Source organism: Lactuca sativa, chromosome 9 (genome assembly GCF_002870075.4).
Source record: "Lactuca sativa cultivar Salinas chromosome 9, Lsat_Salinas_v11, whole genome shotgun sequence".
NCBI classification, from domain to species: Eukaryota; Viridiplantae; Streptophyta; class Magnoliopsida; order Asterales; family Asteraceae; genus Lactuca; species Lactuca sativa.
Genome location: NC_056631.2, coordinates 215,946,506 through 215,971,126, shown reverse-complemented (window position 1 = coordinate 215,971,126; position 24,621 = coordinate 215,946,506). Strand labels below are relative to the sequence as shown.

The 24,621-nt window shown below is 34.9% G+C and overlaps 1 protein-coding gene across 1 annotated transcript; it reads left to right on the top strand.

Annotated features, from left to right (window-relative positions):
- The first annotated feature begins 20,659 nt into the window (after nt 1–20,659).
- LOC111903445 (kinetochore protein NDC80 homolog) lies at nt 20,660–23,263 on the top strand. The gene is made up of 5 exons (XM_023899219.3): nt 20,660–21,415; nt 21,504–21,985; nt 22,065–22,311; nt 22,641–22,787; nt 22,880–23,263. Exons 1-5 carry the CDS (start codon nt 20,747–20,749, stop codon nt 23,102–23,104), a joined length of 1,770 nt encoding a protein of 589 aa, XP_023754987.1. The 5' UTR covers nt 20,660–20,746; the 3' UTR covers nt 23,105–23,263.
- The last annotated feature ends 1,358 nt before the right edge of the window (nt 23,264–24,621 follow it).

The window sequence follows — 24,621 nt, the reverse complement described above, 5'->3', positions numbered from 1 at the left end:
TGCTAACACCAAGTAGATGTCGAATCTATGGTCCTTTCCTCACTTCAATCTCTTCAATCTTCAGGTTTCCTTCCAAAAAGCACAAGATTCACTCTCCAAAGCTCACACACACTCAAGAAGGCACTAAAGCATGACTAGGGTTTCTCTCTGGATGGTTAGGACGATGAGGGAAGCCACACATGGCCTATAAGTTCCTTAAATAGTGTGCAGACTCCTAAAAATTAGGGTTTTCCTTTACATCCCCTACTCGTTGATTTGGGCCTTCCAACTCGTCGAGTAGGTTCTAAGTCGCACTTCCTCATAAATGATCTCTACTCGACGAGTTGGAGCTCCCTAACTCATCGGGTTCCAACCTAAAACCCTAAAACTCTAAAAAGTGATTCGATACCTGAAACGAGCGTTACACCCTCTTAAAAATTCAAATATTTTAAAAATTCAAATCATACCAAATAGTCCATAAGAGTAACTAATTGTTCCATTCTATATTATTAACCAATATTTCAAAAGTTTTTGTATAAAGCAAAATCTGTCAAGTAAGGGATATCCCACATTGGTGTGGGAATGAAAGCTAGAAAGGTGTTATACAACTTAAAATACTTATCTATATCGGTTAAGGATCATAGATGGCTCATGGTTTAGTTTGGTGACCTCCATTACACTTATAAGGGTGTGTGTCTAAGGTTGGGCCAAATAGATTTAAATATTTGAATATTTTGTTAAGCGTAGGCCACATGGATTTAAATATTTGAATATTTTGTTAAGTTTTTGGCTTTAAGATTTATTAAATGAAAGCTTAGGATGTGTTTGATTTACCTTTCAACTGGGTCCAAAGCTTGACTAGGTAAAAAATATTCAATTATCATGCTTGTTATGTCTTCTAAAACTTTGGACTTGGTCCATGGAAATCCCCTTACTCGGTCCTACGAAAAAATAATGTTGATTGAGTTTTTGATAGGTTTAATGGCATTGGTGTCCTTATAGAAATATGCCTGCTCTCAAACGACTTCCTCCCTTTACACATAGAATCTTCAATCTTTGCTTCACTCTTCCTCCTGCCCACCATGTTCACTGCCTCCAACTCAAGTAGATCCTCCGCCGTAAGCAACGCCGCCGACCTTCGCCCTACGTCGACCACTCATGTCCTTTATGTGTTATTTTATGAACAAACCTAATCTCCATGTGACATTGTGCAATTTAAATTTTTTGGAATACCTCCACAATTCGAATACTTACAAAAAATAGCAAAATCGGACACTTTATGAAGATTATTAGGTATCGGTCAAAGAATGTCCAATCCATATAGGATTAACAATGCTCCAAAAATCAAATGTAGGAGTCTAATATCAAATTATGAATGTATGAGACTTCAAAATCGAATCTCGGATTTTAATCTTTTGGTGAATTCAAGTGTTTAAATTAGTGAATTCACGTGTTCTAACATAAATTTGATGCCTCAACTTTCAATTCTTTCCTTGTTAAATGGTGGGCATCAATTGATTTTGGTGTAGGAGTGGGTATTGGGCTTAGTCTAAGCATATAATATTTTATTTCTTGTGTTTTTGGAAGGATTGACTGTAATGCGATACACAGAGCCCAAAAACCTTAATACACACTTGATATCCTGACAAGTCATCGCCAACTCACTGTTCCCACGAGCATAATGATGATCAATCCAAGAATCCCATGTTGCATCCAAATCCTTCATCATCTCAAGTGTACAACTTCTTGACAAATCATTCAAGACATTATCAATGATCTGTTGGATTAATGTCTAAGTCCATAACTATAATTGGTAAGATTTAACCCGACCTGGCATGGTCCATTTGGGTTGCATGGTATCATGCATTTGGATAGACTATAATGAGAGAAATAACACTTAAGGTTTGTTAATATATTATAAGTTCTAATATATTAATAAGGTTATTTAATTAGTATTGATCAAGAATTAATTTGGAATTAATTAAGTGATCAAAAGGAGACTAACTAAATATATGGGTTGATTGTGTAAATCATTCATTCTTATATATGTGGGCTTGTGATCCAAGATTCATTATGTTGGACTAAGTCCATGGGGTGACCCATGGATACTCCATGGAGGTTAAAATCCATGGAGCATAAGGAATGGGTAAAGTCATGAGTTACATGGTGTAACCCTAATAGCCACCATATAAAAGAATCCCATGACTCAAGAAATTGGGCACTGTGTGAGTGTGAGGGCTAGACGATTTCAAGGAGTGTTCAAGTTTCTCTCAAGTTATTCCAAGTGTATTTGGTGTTGTGTGAACCATTTGAGGTGTCACACTTGGGGCACTAGGCACTCAAGCTTCATGAAAACTTTCTACATCAAAGAGGTATGTATTCTATCTTGTTATATTCATTGTTTTGTATGCTAGATTAGGATAATACCTTGGAAAGTTCTTATTTGCATGTATAATAGAGAAAACATAGATCCAAGGTATTTAGGGTTGCATGTACACTTAGGAGTGTTAGAATGCTCAAAACCCAACAATGATATCTGAGCCACATGTTGTTTTCTGTTATATTGATGCAAATATTTTATTTTTAAAGTTGAAAAAAAAAGAAAAAAAAAATGAAGTTTGTCAAATTTTAAGATAATTATTTGTTCTTGTGAAAAACTAATTATTTGTAAAATTTGAATAATTTGCTTTATGAGTTGAATTAGGTCAAATTTAATAATAGATAAAATGATATGATTATTTTATTAGTTTTAAAAGTTTGATCTAAAGAGTTTTATTTTTTGAAACCTCCATAAGTTATGGATATGAAAAGGTTTTAAAAAAAATGATTCAAAGTTTTTATGGAGTTACAAAATTTGGTGTTAATGTTTTAAAGGATTCCATAACTTAAGAATAAGTTATGGATCACCAAAAGTTTTTTATGTTACCTTGTTTTATGAGTGAATTTAGATTAATGAATAAAATTATGTGATAGATGGTTTTAATCCAAATTAATCTAAAAGAAGTTCATAAAATGTGTTTATGTAACTTATTAGTCACATTTATGAATCTTAAAACTCATAAAAGTTGCCATAGGTTACAAAATGAAGAGTTTTTTTCCTCATTAAATTGTTTTATGACTACATAACTTGTCCTCAAGTTATGGATGGTCAAGAGTCATTTCATTAAAGTTTTTAAAACTTTAATTAAACTCATAAGTTATGAAAATCCAAGAGTTTTGAATAGTTTCAAAACTTGCCCTCAAGTTTTGGAATTTATAAAGTTTTCCCCATGAATACTTTAATTCCAAGTTAGCCCTTAGAATTTTAAAAGTTAAAATTCAACCCTTATACTTTATAATATTATAAGTTAATAATATTTATATATATGTATAAGAGTAAAGTCAGTCTTACCGTTAGTAGGCCTCATTCACGAAGCCGGTCTATAAGGGGGGTATAAGGTTACTGCCTATAAAATGGCAGTTTAATGGGTGTCCACTCTCACCCACCGCTTCCTTGACCGGTGGAGGGTCGTTAGCCGAACGGGTAGGACAAGGACTAGAATTCTCCCTTCATTAAAACTATTAATGATAAATACTAAGTAACTAAACTCTTATAAATACCCAATCTTAATTACTTAGGAAAATGTGAATAAGGTGCTAATCCATGAAATTACACTTTGCACTTTGTTTAAGTCGGTTAGTGGAGCGTGTGTGGTTAACCGGCACACTAACTCGTATTTAACAAGGTAGGAAAAGGGTAACTTAATGTTTATCATAGTATCGATGGAGCGTGTGTGGTTAACCGGTACATCGATTGAGGGGTAAACACTTAAGGGTACCAAGTAATTTGCATGGTTACTTCACACCTTGTTTTGTGATCCTTGGCATCCCAGTCACAAAACCTGAAGGGCACACTCGAGATTGAAACATGCCATTGAAAAGTTCAATGAATCTCAAAGATCTAGGAGTTTCAAATCCAATTAAAACCTAATAACACATTTCGTTTATCTTGGTGGAAATTGGTGAATCGTCATTCGCCTACCTTCAAATATTTTATAGCTTGGATTACGACATCCCTCTTCTAAGTTATAAAATAGTTTGTTGGGTCCTAGCCTTAATATTTCATATTGGGTGTTATATTAATGACTTTAGATCAACTATCTTGAATATCTCCCAAAAAGATGTCTAGTTTAGACATTTATGATCTTCCCAAATCTCTTGAAACAAGTTTTCCTAAATGAAGATGATGTCCCATGGAAATCATACTTCTTTCACCTCCTCCTATTATTCTCCCTAACCCATAAGTTCAAGGTCACTCAAGCCCTATTGGCAAGGCAAGGTCTAGGTGTGATCACATCTTGGAGATGTAGTCACATATTGACAAGCCGGGAGAGTTGGGTGTCAAAGTCTTGAGAAAGTTGGTGGTTCAATCACTTTCTAAGTCACATAGTGAGCTCCTTTAGGACTCCTATGAACCAGACTATGACAAGACCCTTAATGATCTTATCTATTTGCTAAGATCAACTTCCTAAAACTTTGTGGACATTGACAATGATAACATTGGATATCCAGTAAAGCTCTCTCTTCCCAATGGAAAGGGATCGACCATAGTCAACTCGGTTGACCAAATGGTAAAGAGAAAAGCTAAGTCTGTGATAGTCTCGTGTACCATTACCAAAGGGTCCATATGTTTATATTGCCAAAGGAAGGGCCATTGGTTGCGAATATGCCAATTTACCTAAGGGTGTTAAAGTCAATAAGTTTGACTCTACTTCAGGTAAAGTCCACTATCTAACTCTGCTAAGTTTCTATTTTGAGATTCTTATTACATGATGTGACTGGGTCAGATGTTAATGTTTTAAGAATCAAAGAAAAGTAAAGAAACTTAAAGAAAGAATATGCTGAATCTGATCGCGTAGATGGATTTCTATCGCGTAGTTTGAAGATCGGATTCTTGAGCTACTTCTTAGGAGTTATGAGATATTGCTTAGGAATAAATAACAACAAGTTTTCATATGGATTGTAAGGATAAGTTTTTCCGCAAGGTTTTAAAATAAAAGAAAATTTTTTATTTTATTTATTTTAAAATATCCTTACAATGGCATTTGAGGAAAAATTGTTGCTTATATGATTCCATTAATAGCAAGAGTGGAAATATGAAATTGATTCTTTCATTTGTGGTAATGTCTAAATTTACCAAATAAGGAAAGATTCTCATCACCCAAATTTCAATTGGACCGGAACTTGGAATCATGCAAGTTGTATAGCATGATGAATCAAGTATTGGAAAATTAAGACTAATTACTTGTTCACATGGATGTGTGAGTCAAGTGAAGGACTAAGGGATCGAGTACACATTCTTATGCACTGGTCAAGTCCACCACAAAAGATCGATAAGATTATTCGTCATAATTTACTAAAGCTCGGTAAATATGGTTATACTTACAAGCTTAAGTGTAATTCTGAGAAATTGGAAAAGGTTCCAATGTAAGGCAGAGCGAATAAGAAGAATCAAATTAGGCAGAAAGATAAAAGTTTCTCAAATCTAAAAAGATGGGAGAGTACTTTAGTATCACTTTTTTTGTAATCATCTTAATGATTAAGAAACCATATCAAAATTAATTCTCTAAGGAAATCTTAGTGCATTCTTATGACTAAGAAGAGGAACTTGAATTGTTGAAATGGTTAAATCAAGAAGATGAGTCATACTTCGTTCCAATACAAGTCTTAGAGTCATACTCTAAGATTGTAACTTGAGTGACATGTCTTAAAGAAGGTTTAAAACACTTGTCAAATGTAAGAGTAAAAGTTTTTCTACTCTTGTACATTTGAAATTGCTAAGTTGTGATGTTTTGAATAAAACAAAGACCAACTTAGGCCAATTATGTGAAGTGTTTGTCTTGATTAGAATCTGCACTATCTCTTGGATGTTTGACAAGGGAGTCTTATAGGTCAAGAGGACAGTGGGAGTCTTAAAGGTACTTGAAAGTCTCAAGAACTAATCAAGAATAAAAACTGAAGTTCTTCACTAGCACACAACTTGAGGTTTATAACCTATCATGTTGACATATTCTGTGCCCATTCCAGTTAAAGTTGGCTTTGCATATGAGTTTTTAGAGTTCTCAATTGGTTGCACAACAACTTGGAAGCAATGACAGACCCTTGAGCTGCCAGGTGGCAAGAAATTAAGATTGAGTTCAATCCATATGAGTTTGGATTTGTCATTATCCTTATCTTGTGATTATGGTTTTGACAAATTCATATGGGTAGGAACTCATACACCATAAAAATTTAAGTTTCATAAGGTTTCTCTCCGATTCATGAAAATGATGGTGAGGAAACACTTTCACTAAGTAGATTTTAGCTAGATAGCAACTGAGATATTTGCATTCTCAAAGTCGTTAGTGGAGCGTGTGTGGTTAACCGGCACACTAACTTGTACTTGTGAGAAGTGGCAAAAAGGTCTAACCATTATGATTACGGCATCCCTCTTCATAATTGTTTAGACACACCTATGAGCTATCTAAGGGAAGGTGTATGATTTTGATAAAGTTTTATCAAAACAATCTAGTATCAGAAATCTGAACTTTGGTAAGAAAGTCAGCTGATTTCTGAGTACATGTCAAAGCTAGTGGGAGCATAAGTGTCATGCTAATAATCATCATGTTAGTGGGAGCATTATAACTATGATAAGTATTGCAAGTTAGCAATGTTAATTATAGAAAACAAAAGTTTCAATTGGGAAAGAGTTGTTTTGCTATAATTAAGGGAGAGGAAATTATACTTCATCTCAAATCTAAAAGCTTAGATTGAGATTTTAATCGTATTTAGTCAAGGATATATATATATATATATATATATATATATATATATATATATATATATATATATATATATATGAATCTCATGTTGGAATGGCTCAACATAAGAAAATTTTGTATATGGGTCCATTATTTGCGTTCTAAAATTCAATTATGATTACGGCATCCCTTTTCATAATCTGAATTATGAGAACTTGGCAAATAGAAATGGAAATGTTGTAGCAAAATACTAGTTTAGTCTTTATGTGAGACATCATGAATCGTGTCCCATATGCTTCAGATATAGGATCGATTACATGTGTTATATTCATCCTTTCTAAAATTTTCCAAATGCCTGGGGAATTAAGAAGGGAAAAGGTCTAGAATTGGATATGACTAAAAAGATTAATCAATTGTCGAGGACAATCTAAGGTTTACCAAAGATTGGGTGCTCAAGGACAGTTGGAAGTATAGTGATAATTATGGAAGGACCATATTGACATAATCTGTAAGGAGGCAAATCTTGTTCAGAAGTGATAGTCAAAATGAATCTGGAAATGTTTCAAAGTTAGAATTTTCAATATATGTAAGATTAAGGAAACTTAATGCAAGAAGGATGTTCCCAAGGAGCTGATCTCCTTTGGAATGCTCTGTAATGGTTGTTGCCAAGTCTTTCTGACTTTGTGCATAATCATTACAAGAGGATCAATGCATATAAGTTTAGAATCTAACAGATTTTAGTAAATGGCATGAATTTGGAATTTTTGCATTTGCAGTAAGGATTTGGGACTGTGAAAAGAGGATCATTGGAGTTATGTTCAGTTGATCTATGTCACAAGGTAAAGATCGTAGACAAACATAGTATGCATACTTGGTGTATGGCAAGACTAGTGTTTAGAAAACATAGTGTACATGCTTAGAGCATGGGACAACTATTGTTTTAAATTCAAGAATAAAGTTGATAGCTATAACAGTATACAATGAATATTGTGTAATCATATGGTGATAAATAAAAGGTGTTTTATTTATGTTCATATGTTTTGATACCATATTGGATTCAATTATTCTTGTGTTTCATTTTGCATGTTTTGACTTCCAGAATAAACTAGGTTATTCTTCCGGAATGACTAAGTTATTCAAACCATCCATAGTCGGTCATATGTTGGAAGTAGATATGAATTAAGACTGTCATGGATTGGCTTGTAGAGGTCTAAGGTGTTGGACAAAGGGCTACAACACTCATGAGTGCTCATAATTTCTGAGTATTGGATTCAACCTGCGCTCATTGGAATCACTTCATGGATTTTATCACGAGTGATCATGAGACGATAATACCTTATATTCTTCAAACCTAGATATATATGAGTTGTTACTATGAGTTGGTTGTACATTGATTGCACGAAAACGCATTCGGTAACTCGGTGTTATAAAACATGCCTTTGTGTATGATTCAACAAGTAGTAGAACAAGCCATATGAGTCGAAGTTTATCCATTCCTTTTACCTTCGGGATAAAAGCGATATATGTGGGCCCCTCAATGATTTGATGATGACAAATGGAAGTGCTCGGCCGGGCCAGGACTGATTTGATTTGTTCAATTAGTCAGTCGTCATAAATCAGAAATCAGGAAACAACAAATGGACAAAGAGAATGATTATAATCCATGTCTCAGTCCATATGATATCTAGAATGGAGGAATATATGATCCCTTATCTAATGGACAAGTCATTGACAATGGTCAGAGTTCATCTACAAGGTCAGAGTTCGACAAAAGCTTTTGAGAGCTACAATTTCCAGTCGGTTCTTGAAGTCATACGCAATAATAGTTTTAGACTTATCCAAGTGGGAGACTGTTGGATTAATGTCTAAGTCCATAACTATAATTGGTAAGATTTAACCCGGCCTGGCATGGTCCATTTGGGTTGCATGGCATCATGCATTTGGATAGACTATAATGAGAGAAATAACACTTAAGGTTTGTTAATATATTATAAGTTCTAATATATTAATAAGGTTATTTAATTAGTATTGATCAAGAATTAATTTGGAATTAATTAAGTGATCAAAAGGAGACTAACTAAATATATGGGTTGATTGTGTAAATCATTCATTCTTATATATGTGGGCTTGTGATCCAAGATTCCTTATGTTGGACTAAGTACATGGGGTGACCCATGGAGGTTAAAATTCATGGAGCATAAGGAATGGGTAAAGTCATGAGATACATGGTGTAACCCTAATAGCCACCATATAAAAGAATCCCATGACTCAAGAAATTGGGCACTGTGTGAGTGTGAGGGCTAGACGATTTCAAGGAGTGTTCAAGTTTCTCTCAAGTTATTCCAAGTGTATTTGGTGTTGTGTGAACCATTTGAGGTGTCACACTTGGGGCACTAGGCACTCAAGCTTCATGAAGACTTTCTACATCAAAGAGGTATGTATTCTATCTTGTTATATTCATTGTTTTGTATGCTAGATTAGGATAATACCTTGGAAAGTTCTTATTTGCATGTATAATAGAGAAAACATAGATCCAAGGTATTTAGGGTTGCATGTACACTTAGGAGTGTTAGAATGTTCAAAACCTAACACGATCTTCATGATCCAAGGTTTCATATCCAATACCCATCTATAGTAACCCACTCTGAATAATAGCCTACAAGCAAGTAGAGACCCACAAATGCAAACATTTTGCAAGTGACTTCTAATGCACAACTAATACATCAAGAAAAACAAACTTTGGCAATCCATGTGATTTAAACTAGCTAGTCGTTGTGCCTCCCCACTCCTTGAGATCTCCCTACACCGAATCATGCTAATAAGACTAGCGATCTGAGACCTAAGAGTCTCAATCAAATGACTACCGGGGCCCACCATATGAGTCAAACAACCACTGGTTGACTATACATCGTGACACCCTCTAATCACTATAACGATAAGCTCACGGTACTACGCTGAGTTTGTCATTATTCCATCACTGTACTGAAGACTCACCACCAACACCACATGGGTCTATAGGTACTCAAACATCAACCCACCGACTTGCAAGAACCTAATCAATATCCCTCCTAACACAACACGAGCCATACCTTTCTATAATGCATAGTTCCTTTCACAAAACATGCTACTACCAATGCAAAATCAGACAAAAACATGACTGCACACAACAATAGAATGAGATAGGTGGTTTTACTCGTGTTCCAATTCAAAGGCTATAAACCAAATAAGAACCATGCCAATAACTCAAACCAAGTGTTCTCATGTTATCTTACTCGGTCCACCTACACCTCTCATGACAATACTTGACGAACTACCAAAATACACACCTTCAAGGGAACACACACATATTAACCTTAGATCTAGTGTATGCATTATTTATTACATCTTTCCCTAAAAAGTGAATTACCATCGGATCTAACGGTTGGAAAGCCTCAATTTCTAACAGGAACACCCTCATGAACAACCGAAACAAGTTCCCACACCTTAATTGAGACTTAACACATCACACCAATGCGAACTAATGAGATAAAACTTCCTAATTTGAAAGAAAATTCCAAAATTATCTAGAAATGCTGCCAGAATCATGATCGGATCAAACCAAATGCCATCCATGCCAACATGACTTGCCAAAACTGGACTCTACGTAGATCACAAAATCACACCTGACAAACTAAACATCGCCACCTCGACATCCAAACTTCCAACAACCAAGGACAACTGCCAAACTCAAGCTCGCTATGAACAATTATTTTCACAACCAACAATTGAGGTGGTACATACCTAAAAACCAAGATATAAAACTTACAGGGCTACACAAACGGTTGATGCATCAATTGCACTTCCATCCGATACAACTCAAAACCATCGAATAACCTTAGTTGTTAATGATAAATGAAATAATCAACAATCGAAAATCGAAAATGCATCGACAACTAATCTTAATGATCCCACATACCACTAAACAAAGTTCATGTGAAAATACACATACTAAACTCTAAAGCATATTGAGGTCAACAATTTCCCATCCTTAACTATATAGAACGATCTGTACTGCAAGCTAAACAATCTCTTAATAGTCAGTACCAATTTGAGCAGCACAAATGCTTCTTGACCTAATCCTTGGTGTTACCAAAAGGAACCACTGACTATAATGAGATCTTCATCCAACAGATTCTGATATGAGGACAACACGCATGTCCCCGAAGGTATGAACCTAACGACAGCTAACTCTGCACTTGTAGCCTAACCAAACCATAATTATTTTGTAACCATGAAGGATTCCAATGAATCCATGAGAACACAACACGAAACAACCCAACTATAAGCACTTTAGGGGTATCCCCCTTTCCTCCTCTTATGCCACAGTAAACCCGAACCAAAAATCTAGCATAACTGCACCACATATTTCTCAGACCCATTGAGCTGAAACCATAAAATTGAACCGGTTGATGATCCTCTAAGCAGAGTTCCTAGTTCTCCCCCACTTAGGGTTTGAACCATCATTGATTGAAGTCTACCACACCCAGGCTTTAAATTGGCTCAATAAGATACATACCAACCTTGAATCTCGGAATGCAACATAACTTATGACAATCCTTCGAGTAACGACCAACCATTCATAAGGAAACCATGAACTACATATAAAGGACCTCATAAACTTTCCCCATTACTACCACCTCGAGCATTATGTTTCTCATGAAAGTACACAAGTAAAACTCTAATAGTCCTATTATAGAACCACATATCTAGCTAGCAACCGATAGACTAACCACCCACCTTGTAAATCATCGCAAGAATCAAAATGAGTAAAAAAGACTTCATTCTTATGGTCGGGACACATAAGAGACAACGAAAGTTACTGGTCTCGATTTACTTCTCTTGATTATCTGAAACAATCAGTTAGAACATGACCTAATTGATTCTAAAGAAAGTAGACCCTTGAACTCATCTTTTATAGTCTCAACAATAATGATTCGCTTGCCCAAATCTAAAATAGTTTGAGCCAATCATGCAACAAGAATCCTCTTGTACATTCCTACACTTATCTTAGAAACCATAACAATCTAGACCCATTTTGGGTCTACACCCCAAGTCGGAATTCATATGTCCGCTCACTCTTCCCTTTGAACTCGAAAGGCTGGAAACTTATAATCCCCGTTGAAGAAAACAACATCGTAATCCATTGACCGACTACTCAGCCTCAGTCTGTAATCCTCGAGTCGATCATCACAATCGCTTCCTACTTGAGTCCTGCGACTCAAACTGGCATCACTTCGAGCAAGGCCCTTGGGTCCTTAGAATTGACTAACTCACACAGTTTGCACCAATTAGACCAGATCAACCACGACAACTAAGACCCAGACAATTACCAGACTCATTCTCCTTTTAAATAACCAAAACCGAAAGGTCGATAAAGACTATAATACATTGCAATGAATCATGGTGGCAACCATGCTATCTACCCTCAGCTAGCTCCATAGAATCCATGTGGTTTTCCATAATTCGAGTCAGATCCTGTACTTCCAGTAGTACAGACCCAATACTACCTTCCACACCTACCCGTACTTTCCTCAAGAATCATCCTAAATTCTCTAAGTCACTTTACCTTGGAAACTCTCATAACCCCTATGTTAAGTAGCATACATATCCCACTATAGCACTCCCTAGGCTCACCTAGGAGTCTTAGTCTCTCTTGTTTCTACAATACTAAGAGCCTCTACTAACACCATCGATTGCTTATGTATGCAAATTATACACAATACGGGGATCAAATAGACTGTCAAATAAATGATTCTACCATAAGTCCACAACCAAAAAAGGAACATGAAATAAGTATAATTCAATCATTATAGGGCTATTTGGTCCTAATTGTATACAATTTTTAAACATACACTTAGCAATTAACTTCGCCAATATAGATTCCAAGTAATACATAACATTCAATTCCTCCTAAGCTACAAGACATAACAAATCAGGCAATTCTATCGTGCAATTCTTGAAGGTATCGTTAGCCCTATCCTATCATCCAATTCACATAAACGCCTTTGCTTATGTATAGGCACTTTGGGAATTACTTACTTGAGATCGGATGATTGCACACATGACACCCCCTTTCTTTGTAAAAATCTTTTTAGAAAATTTATTTTCTTTCAAAAAGATTATCAATTCCTCAATTTGAGTTTAGATACACCCGAGGGTGCACCCGAATCCCTTAAACCAAGGCTATGATATCAACTTCTAACATCCCAAATTTCAAACCAAAAATTTCTTTTAAAAATAAAAGTATTTACTCAAATTACAACTTCAAAGATCTAGATAAAACCATTTGATTCAAAAACATTTATCAGTGTATTGTCAAAAGTTATTATGTGCGGAACTCTCAAATGGATACGATGAAATCGAGTTGTGCCCTTCTTTTAATGTAAGAAAACCTGAAACATTTAAACCACAAACTATAAGAACAAAGCTTAGTGAGTTCCCCAAAATGCCACATACAATATAAATAAGTGGGACCATCCCTAAGGTATATTTCAACCCATTACATATTATTAGGCCAAGCCCTGGGTATGTTGCAACCTAATAAATATCAATGAGCCCTACCATGGGGTATATTTCAACTAAAGCATACAATAGTAGGCCCATCCCTAGGGTGTATTTCAACCCAAACATACATGCAAGAATCAAAAAGATATCTAGCATCCTACACAACACAATCCAGTAGGCCGACATTGGTGCCTTCAACCCATAAGTATAGTGAGAAGACTCGCCTCAACTACTCAACAAAAGCTCAATAACTACCTCAATAACAGAACAGCCAACACAAACTTCCTAAGTCCAAACCGAGACCAGAACTTAGTCAAATACTCAATTCTACCTAAGTTTAACAAAATTCAAACTGGTAAAGAATCAATTGTCAAAGCCAACTCAGATGACCTCCACATCGTGGCAATTCCTTGGCCACATCGTGGTTACATCCAAACAAAACAGACGCGTTGCAATGCGCCTCCACGTCGTGGGCCTTCCTTGGTCGCGTCGTGGTTTCGGTTAGAAGGAGTTTTCCTAATCAAGAGTTAAATCCTTAAATACCAAAACTCATATCATCAGATCTGGTTCCCAATAGCTTCATAGTGAAAAAAGTTTGCAAAGTTATCCATTAGGATGGTCCAAACAACCAAGATCTAGTCTTTAAGTCTCAAAAGGACCAAAAATACATAATTCTTAACTTAATCTATTAAGTACAAGTATCCAACCTAAATCAATATGATGTTTGGATGGATAAAGTTTCCAACTTTATCCATAACAATGTCACAAACTTTCAAAATCTAAACTTTAATGCACCCAAATGACCTAAGGACCAAGATAACTTAAATTGCTAAAAGGGAAGGCAAAAATTCATAACTTTCCTAGTCCATGAGGTCCAAGAAGCATTCTAAACTAATAAAAATATGTTGGAGTGCGCTTAAATCCAAGATCACACGTAAAATGGACCAAAAGTGCCAAAAACCACAAATAAAGATATCTAAAGAACTAAAGAGCAAGGTTGGAACTTTATAGTCACAATAGTTGATAAATGGTGTGACTTTGATGGATCCAAACTTGTAACAAAATTCCTTGCAACCATGAGAACCTTCTTGATCTTCAAGTTTCATCAAAATACCACCAAAAACATCCAAAAGATGAGATATGAGAAGGGAGGAGCTTAAATCTTGAATATGGAGTCTAAGGTTGTTCCCAAGGAGTTCTAGATGTGATGGAGGCTAAGAAAATTCCTAAACCATCAATGCTTACCTTTAAATACCTTGAAAACCCTAAAAATATGGGGGCTTGGGCTTCATAGTTTTCACCTCGTGATAGCCTACTTGTCACCTCATGATGACATGTTTTCACCCAATTCCACTCCAACTTCAAACAATCATAACTTATTCATTTCAACTCCGTTTTCAACGATCTTTATATGCACGGAAAGGTATCGACCAGCCCCGCAACCTTATCTAATTACTTTTGAATTTATACTTGTCGAAATAAAACCATAATCCATGAAAGGAGCCTGCAATATTACTTTTCCCATTTTACCTTTTTTGCTTTAAAGCACAATTTGAGGGCTTAATCGCTTAACCAACATTATCATCATCCGATAGGTTCTAAACTCTATTTAATTGAATCCCAAGGCCTTTACATGATCGGATTACGGTCCATAATCCTGAAATAAGAAACATATTGAAACTGGACGTTGCATAAAGGGTTTTAAGGATTGATGGTTTGAAGGTTGTAGGAGGGTAATTGGAATATATGGTTATTTCTTAAAGGGCATATACAAAGGTCAGTTGCTTGCAGCTATAGGTAGGGATGCAAACAACCACATTTATCCTATTGATGGGATGTGGTTGCAATGGAAAATAAAAAACCATGAAAGTGGTTTCTTAACCTTCTGATTGATTACATTGGAATGGGAGTTGGACATGGACCAACCTTAATATCAAACTAACACAAAGTAAGCAATTTCTATTTTTTCTCTCGTTGTACTGCTTAATTTATTTGATCTTATGTTTTGTGTCTAATGCTATTAGGGATTACTTAAGGCTATGAAGGAAAGGGTTCCAGCAACAGAGCATAGGCAATGTGCTAGGCATATTTGTGCTAACTTCATGAAAAGATTTAAGGATGAAAATTTTAGGAAGCTTTTCTGGTATGCCGCTTCATCTACTATACATGCAAAATTTGAGCAACATATAAATGAAATCAAGAAACTAGAACCACTAGCTTATGATCATCTGATAGAAAAGGACCCTAAAACTAGGAGTAAAGCTTTCTTTCAGACTGATAGGGATTGTGATGCATATGAAAATGGTGTATCAGAGAGTTTTAACTCAATCATTGAAGCCGCTAGGAAAAGACCACTCATCACCATGTTAGAAGAAATTTGAATTTATGTGATGGAGAAGCTTTGTATCCAGAAGAGTAAGGGATAATCTTGGGACTTAAATATATGTCCTTCCATTAGACTAAGGTTGGACACGCTTAAGGAACATCAAAGGTAAGTGCTTAAATTTTTTAGGCTTATATATATGTCCTTCAATTGTTTTTACTTATATGTATGTCATTATGTGTATATGGGGATGAGATGTTTCATATGATGGGAAAAAGGGCATAATTGAGCCACGTGTCCTCAAAAACCAACTGATGTATCCATTTTTTAAAAGAAACCCAAGAAACATGGTATGTGTGGTCCCTTAACTTTTGAACATGATAACATAACATTTGTGGCATAGCATAACTTTTCAACTCTTGCGTAAAAGGTAAACTAAAGGTTGAATTGGATCATGAAGTTGAATTGGAAAGTGATAGTGAAGTTGAAATGGAACTGATAGTGAAGTGGACTCTTATGAAGTTGAATTTGAAGAGGATACTCCAGGAGAGCGTGAAGTTCAAGTGAAAGATCAAGTTGAAGTTTAAGCTCAAGTTAAAGTAGAACCTCCAATTAAAGTTCAAGTACAACATGGAGTGCAAGCTCAAGTTAAGGAGGATGTTCAAGGAAAAGATGCAGTTCAATATCAAGTGGAAGAGGATATGCAAGAAGTACTAACATTTCAAGTTCAAGTGGGAGAATTATAAAAATTAACATAAGTAATAAATGGGAGGGGAAACAGGGGAACAGTGGTGAACCCCATACAAGTTGAAATAGCTTTTGGCATCTTTGTCTTTAAATCTTTTGACTTGTAATAGCTTTTGGCATGTTTAACTATTGTTAATGTTTTGACATCTTTGACTAGGAATCTTGTGTCTTGTGATGGATTTTGGAATCTTTTGGCAGTAATGCATGTTCCATGTGTGATGTTTAACAACTTTTGGCACATCTTTTGTAATCAATGTTCCCTGGAATCTTTTACCATATTTTGTAATACCAATTGTAATGCTTTTTACAATTCTATTCCAATGTTTCATCACATTTAAATATCAACTATCAATTTTTCCAAAGAATCAAATTTTCATTACATTCTAGTTCAATTCTAATGTTTTTTTTACAATTACATTCAAAACATCAAGTAACCATTTTTTTATAAACAATCAAAGTCTCATTACATTCAAAACATCAAGTAATCATTTTTTCTAAACAATCAAAGTTTCATTACATTCAAAACATCACGAACTACATCATTTAGTCATAATACATTAGAAATGATACAAAACAAATCAAACATTCAAATCAACACTTTTACATACAAGAAAAATAACACAATCAATGCAACTTTGTGGGGTAACAACTTCCAATTGACTTTGTTGAATTCTTGTCTAAAAACCAAATTGGTGTTCTTCTCTTGTTTGATTTTCATCCTGCATATACTGATTTCATTCTCCAAAGTACAAAGTTTCTAGCTAAATTGCACTCATCTTTTAATTTCATTATGTAATATCTTATTCCATCTGTCCTCCCTTCATCCTCGTCTATCCATTACCAAAATTTACAATTTGGACTATTCCATTCTTCAAGAAAAAATTTAAAAAATTTAAACTAAATGATGATCAGTGAGTTTTGACAAACTCTAAATTTTCTTCCATGATTTTCGGGGGCCCTTGAAATCTTCACACGAGATGGTAACTTGCAATCACATAGATGATCAGTGATGTGCATAAATATACCTATCAAATTAAATTTAAGTCCTAATGAATCTTATCTACGAATGCACTAATAGACAGTATACCCAATCAGTTTATAGGATATAAAAGTAAGTTGGGTATCGAACACATGGAACAGAACATAATTCAATTTATTAAACTAATTACTAAAAATTAATCTAAGAACAAATAATGAAAGATGTAGTTTTATATGATTTTGCAAGTTCAGATGAACTTAAAACTAGGCAAACATTTAACTAAAACGGTTGTTATCAAGATATTAAGAGCACTTTTGTTTAGTTTTGAATCCACGTTTTCCCTATGGTTAGTTCTTATTTATGGACTAATAAAGTTGGTTGCTAAGATAGATTTTATTAGCAATTTTGATCAGATCTCCTAATATTTTTCCTCAATCCATGAAATACTATGTAATGATTATACACAAGCAAACACATAATTGATTATTAATGATAATTTAGCTATGTAAGATATATCTAAGGTAAATATCTATGATCAAAATGATTTACCCAACACAATTATGATCAAATCATGTTCTCTAACACAGTTAAAGTTGTTGTCTTTATTACCTAATCTAAGATTTGATGAATCCTAACTCTAATAGTTTAATGATCATAAACTAATAGGTGATCGAGCTCATGTAATCTAAATTGATAATTTAACTACAACTAACTTGAATTTAAGCAACAAAGATCAAAGCTTTAACATGCTATGGATCGATAATCAAACACAAACTAAATCCAACTTCATATAATCCAATTAATAAGAAACTAACTTATAGTTTAAGGTTTCATCTAACTAAACGAAAGTCTACTAAATTAGCTACTCATGGCAGTAATCAAACACAAAAATGCAGGAAGAATAAAGCTTGACATGATTATAATCGAAGTAAACTAAGAATTGGAAGTAAAATTGCCTTCGATCTCTCCAAATCTCGAACTTCAGATGAATTAAGGTTATTCTCTTACTTCGGATGCTTTTTAGGGTGCCACAAGTCGTAAATATCTTGAAGCATAATCTAGGGTTGAAGGCATGACCAGACTTTACATAGACATCAAAAACTGTCCCCCCCCCCACGTCGTGGCTAAAGGCCTCCATGGCGTGATGTTCATGGAAAACACGTAAAACCCAAGTTTGCCAACTTCATCGCGAATCTTTGAGATACCACAGCATGGCCAGAGATCCCCATGCCATGGGCTTCAGATTTTATGCCAATTTGTTCCTTGCTTTGATCAAGTCTAGGTTTCCTTGCTTTCAGCTCCACATTTTGCTTCCCTTTTATCCCGAGCATGTCTTTATTGCTACAAAACATATTTATAAAAAATTAAGTACCATTTTTCCTAAAATAAGCATAAATGTAGCAAAAAGTATTAAAATAATGCATAAAAAGATATAACTAAATATGCACATATCAATCAACTTGAAATTCGTCTATCGTTTGGAAGAAAAAGATGAGGAAGAAGAAGCTATTGATTGACTTATGGTTCATTATTGAGCAGTATTCGTATCTCACCTTCTTATATTTTACTCAATGATACATATGTACAATGTCACGTAGATACAACATATTTCAATGTACATGTCACATCAGCCAAAACATGTGATAGCTGATAATAATGGGCACTTATGAACACTTAAAACAAGTTAGTTGGCTAGACGTGTAAAAAAATTATTTGGGTAAATTACGCCAATCATCCCTCGTGCATGTGCTAATATGTATGTTTAGTCTCTATTTTCAAAAATTAACTCAGATCGTCACTCTTTTGCATAAAACTTGCACTCCTCGTCTCTAATATGCGTTTTTGTTGTAAATGTAGTTCATGACATATCTAAAATGACCATAATGCCCTTTATATATATATTTCTTTTCCAATTAATTTAATGTTATTATTATTATTATTAATTAAAAAAAATATGGCCCCACCTACCCTACCTTTTAAAATATCTTAATTAAATATTTCTCTCTCTCTATCCCTCTCTCTCTCTCTCTAGATACCATCACTGGAAATATTCACCACCACCTTCGTATATCTAAACCAACACCAAAATCTCCATTTCTGGTGTGCTGATGTCACCTACCACCATCTCACATCTTTGTCTAAAACCCTAAAAAACCACTTGAATCTCCACCTCCACCACCATCAAAAGTTTCACTTTTCACAAACATCTCACCCTCTTTGGAACGGTCACGTTGTCGTGATTACCTCCTCACCGGAGAAGGTGACCTCTTCATCAGATCTATACTATCGACATCTCCGTCGTCAGCGCCTTCATCTTGTTGACTTTTGCTTTGCCTAAAAACCTTCTTCATCTCAGACGTATACCATCTCAGATCTACACATTCGTCGTCACTACCTGTTCGCTTGAAAACCCTCATCTTCGTCACCACATGTTCGTTGGAGCTTGCGGATCTTGAAGTGGTGGTTCGATGGACTCGCAAATCGGGAGACGAAGGTGGTAGTTCGTCAAAGCTGACAGATCTAGAGGAAAATGTACACCATTTTCGTCTTAGAGGTGAGTTGTTTCGAACCTTCATCGTCTCATGATTGGAACGTCGCTGCCTTCAACGTCTCTGGGTTTCGACCTACGGGTTCTTTAACACCATCACCTAGGGTTTCGAACGCCACGTAGGTTTTCAGGTTTTTGTTTGATTTGGTTAATTGGATGTAAATGGTCGTTTTTGGTGGTAGTTGACTGGCGGTTTGTTCAAGAGGTGTTAGCGCTGATAAGTGGAGGCATTGGAGGTGGCTAGAGGTGGATGGTGGCTGGAGGTGGGAAAGAAATATGAGTGAAAGGTGGTGGTTAACGGTGGTAATAGGTGGTGGTTTCTGGTGGTGATAAGTGGTGGTTGTCGGAGTTCAGAAAGAAGATGATAAGAGATATAATAATGGTGGTGGTTTTTATATTTAATTAAACAAATTTTTTAATGGATTACTATATAATAATTAATAAACAAATCAAAAAGTAAATAAATAATGGCAAAATGGTTTTTTTATGTCTGTAGGAACGAAGCGTGCAAGAAAAAATAAATCGATGGATGGTTCAAGTTAATTTTTGAAAATAAGGATTAAAAGTATATTTTGATATATCCAAGTGGAACAATTGATGTAATTTATCCAAATTATTTATATATGAACATACCCTAGATAAGTTAATTTTCATTTTTCTTATTAAAAAAAATCAAAATAGAAGAGAAACGTGAGACTATAAATAAAGTATCAAATATAAACAGTTACCCGATGCGTACGGGCACGGGGGTATAAAATAGTTTATCATACAGAACGCCGATCTCCACCTCCCTGATTCCAAATTTTTAGGGCGGGAAAATCTAATTTCACACAAGTCTATCATCATTCATGAGAGGCCCCGCCGGACGCCGCCCTCCAACGGAGCGCTTCGTCGGCGACCACCGCATCACTACACCAACATCTGTAGATCCACGGCAGTTCAATGTTGGCGTTGGAGGAACCCGCCGAGATTCCGACGGTAGTTTCTGCAGTAGCCGTCCCTCTTCTTGTTACTCTGCTGGCGTCAATCACCACCGTCCGCCGTCCGCCGTCGTCGTCAACGACCGGTCCTACCAAAGCCTCGCTGTTTCCACCATCAATTCCTACCTATCCGCATGTTCCTTCCCTATCTTCTTCAAACTTAAACCCCTCCCGTCTGGCAAAGACATCACCGAAACCCTAAAATTCATTCTCACTCGCCTCGAATATCCGCCTGGTAATAAGATCGAGGACGATCTGTTTGTAGTTTTGAAATGGTTGAATTGCCCGATTAAGATGAACAAGTCGGCCTTAAAATCCCCCGGAACGCCTCACATGTTTCCTACTGTTTTAGCCGTGCTTCATTGGCTTGTACAGATTGCAATGTATAACGAGCACCTTGCAAATTCCACTCAGTCACAGTCGATTTCTGGCGACAGCATGTTCATCTATACTCTGAATACTTACCTGCTTTACATAAGGGGAGACGACGATGCAATGGAAAGGGAGGATGAAAATTTCATGGAGAAGTTACACCAGGTATTAATATAACTTTTCTTCGTATAATCAAAATACCTAAAAATTAGTTTACTCATGCTGATTTGGGTTCCTAAAACTTTGACAATAGGAGAAAATCTCTCTGGAGGAGAATATAAAGGTCAAATCAGGAGATGTGAAGGATCTGGAGGCAAAACTGGAGGCAATGAAGTCTGGGCCATCACTGAGGGAATCAAAGGAGGAGGAACAGGGAATGTTGGAAAAGGATATTAAGAAGTTCAACGAATTAATCGAACAGTTGCAGACACATGTTGTGTCTGTGGAGAAGCTATTGGAAGAAAAAGAGAAGGAATTGGGAACTAAAATAGAGGAGAGGGTTAGGATGTGTGAGGAGAATGAAGAGTTGAAGAAGAAAGTGGAAGAACAGGCTATGAATATGAGAGATGCAGAGAGGATGAAGAGAGAGTTACAATCAGTGGAAAGAGATATTGGAGAGGCTGAGATCGAAAGGAACAAATGGGAGGAGAAATGCTGGGATCTTAATGCTGTCATGGGGACAAATTTAAAGGAGCTTGAGGCACTACAGATCGAATGCAACCAGACTATGAGGAGGTACACTTTTTTTTGACATATGAATCATCTTTATCACAACCCTTATTCATATTTCTTGTTTTCTTGTTGAATTTTTTAGGTTGAAACTAGGAAATGATTTCCAGTATGAGTTGAATGACAAAGGTTTAACACCTGCTGAGGTGCTTGGGATGGATTATAAATCAACACTGAAGCCTGCACTAAAGTCTGCTAGTGATGATGTAAAGACAAGTTCAATGGAAAATCTTGAAAGTTTGATATCTCTTCAGCAATTATCCCGCGACATTAATGCAAAAATTGATGCCAAAAGAAATCGTATTGCTGTACTTCAATCACGAATTGAGGAAGTAAGTCCCAATTTCCAACCATTGCAGTTTGTAGTATAAAATTGATACAAATGCTTTATAAGTAAAATAGAGACCAAAAATAAAGATTCCATTTTGGACCAAAATCCCCCAAAAAAACTGCACTTTGGTCTTTTGCCATTTTTTGATGTTTTTAACATTCAAACTTATTATTTAAGTTAAATAACTACACATATTATAATTAAATACATTGCTATTTAATTCAATATGCTTCTGTTTGATCATCTTGAGACTATTTCATGAGTACTTTATAGTCTTGTTTGAAGTTATAAGTATGTTTTGTTATTCTTTTTAACAAATTGTTTGATCAGGTGGAAAATCAATTAAACCTGATAAAGAAGGAAACACAAGAACACACCTCTCGATGTGCAATGGAAGCTCAAAAATTGATAGAAAGCTTTGAAGCCGAGTCTCATAAAGTGGATGTTGTTGAAAAAGAAGCTCTTGAACTTGCTCAGGTAATTTCTCAAATTTTAAATTAATTTTTATATTAAAATGTCAACTAATTATCTAACAAAGTATATATATATATTTATGCATATTTGTGAAGAATTCAAAAGCAAAGTTACAAGAAACAATGAAGAGAAACGAAGAAGAAATTCAAAAATGTGCTCATGAGCTTTTAGCATCGATTGATTCCATCTCAAAGTACAAAGAATCCATGCTTTCAACAATTTCACAAATCAAAAACCAAGTCTCAGAAACCGCTCTTGCTATAGCACACATTCACAAGGCTTCATTAACCACTTCAAATATCCTGATTTATGAAAACTAAAACAACTTCTTTTTAGTAGGGTTTTTATGCAAAATATCAAATATGATGAATTTCTTTTTATATCTAGTGTAATTAGTCTATTTGAAAAAACTTGAATGTAAGGTGTTCATGTGTTGTATCTTGTTTTGAATTTGTTGTTTCAATATCACTTTAACAATATATATATGTTAGGATGTGTGCTATCTAAGTTTATTACAACATATGGAATGGTTATTGTTTGATTTATTAAATAGTGAAATTAAACTACAAATGTAATATAATATTGTTAAAAGGAGTCATATTGCAATATTACATATGTATAAATCAATTATTTTTGTGGTTTACTTTTATAACTACCAAATGAATGCAAAATCTATGTTCTGAAATAAAACCAACTAACCAAGTCATGCCATTTTAACTTCTAATTCAATTTAAGTATTTAACAACTTCAGTATGACTTCTTATAAATGAGTTGTTTGGAAGCAATGATCACTCATCTTCACTTCTTTCCTCTCGTAATGCAAAGATATTATAATATTTTTTTTAAATGGTAAATCTAATATTTCTTAATTCCATCTATGTCTAAGACATAATTTGAACCCTCAAACTCAAGTAGGAAGGACAACACCGGATACCATTGAACTTTGGTGAAATTATAACATTTAATCAATGGTTGATACATTTGTTTATCAAATGTTCAAACATGTTTCGGAAAATATTACAAAGTTTTATCCTGTTTGAGATATTGGCGTGAACTAAAAAAAACTTAAGGTAAATATTTAGACCATGTTTATTGCTAAGAAATAGCGACACTTTATCTTCTAAAAGAAAATAAAAAATATACATTAGTACATTTAATGGTAGCAATCTGAGTCCAGTGACAACTCCAAAGTGACGACCGATTGTGACGTAAATTGCCATATATCATTAGTGCTTTGTATTTTTTATTTATTTGTTTTTCTTTTAAACTAAAAAAATATAATATTATACATTAGATTTATTATATAAATATAAAAAATATACTAATATTTTTTATTTTTAGACAAAACTGCAAAATTAGGCCGGTTTCGCAAAAACTGTAGATATGGTCCAAAATGTTTTCGACTTGCATGGAAGGTCCAAAATCAAAAAAATTATGTGGTTGTGGTCTTAAAAATATTGAAAATACTATTTTGCCCTTATTATTTGTTTTTTTTTACATTTTCTTTATTTTCTTTTATATTTTAATAATTACAAATAAATAAATAAATAAAATCCCCTAACTTACTTTCTCTCTCCCTCTCTTTCTCTCATAAACACACACAACTCTCACTACCCGCATCGTCATGAAACCTCAACCATCCCTCATTCCCATTTTCCCATGCGTTTTGGTTATATAAAGGTTGTTATAGAAAAAAACAAAGAGTTGTTTGTTGGTATGTTTGATATGTTTGTTGTGTATAAACAACCCATTAGGACATTTGTGGTTATTATTTATTCATATGATGATGTAGTAGATAAATAGGTATTATTTAATGTGTTTATTTTTATATGTAATA

Excerpts from the sequence above, each read along its gene's own strand:
- LOC111903445 (XM_023899219.3), top strand. The coding sequence starts at position 20,747 with ATGAGAGGCCCCGCCGGACGCCGCCCTCCAACGGAGCGCTTCGTCGGC. Across the intron at positions 21,416-21,503 it reads TCATGGAGAAGTTACACCAG|GAGAAAATCTCTCTGGAGGA; the intron begins GTATTAATATAA and ends CTTTGACAATAG. Across the intron at positions 22,788-22,879 it reads AAGCTCTTGAACTTGCTCAG|AATTCAAAAGCAAAGTTACA; the intron begins GTAATTTCTCAA and ends ATATTTGTGAAG.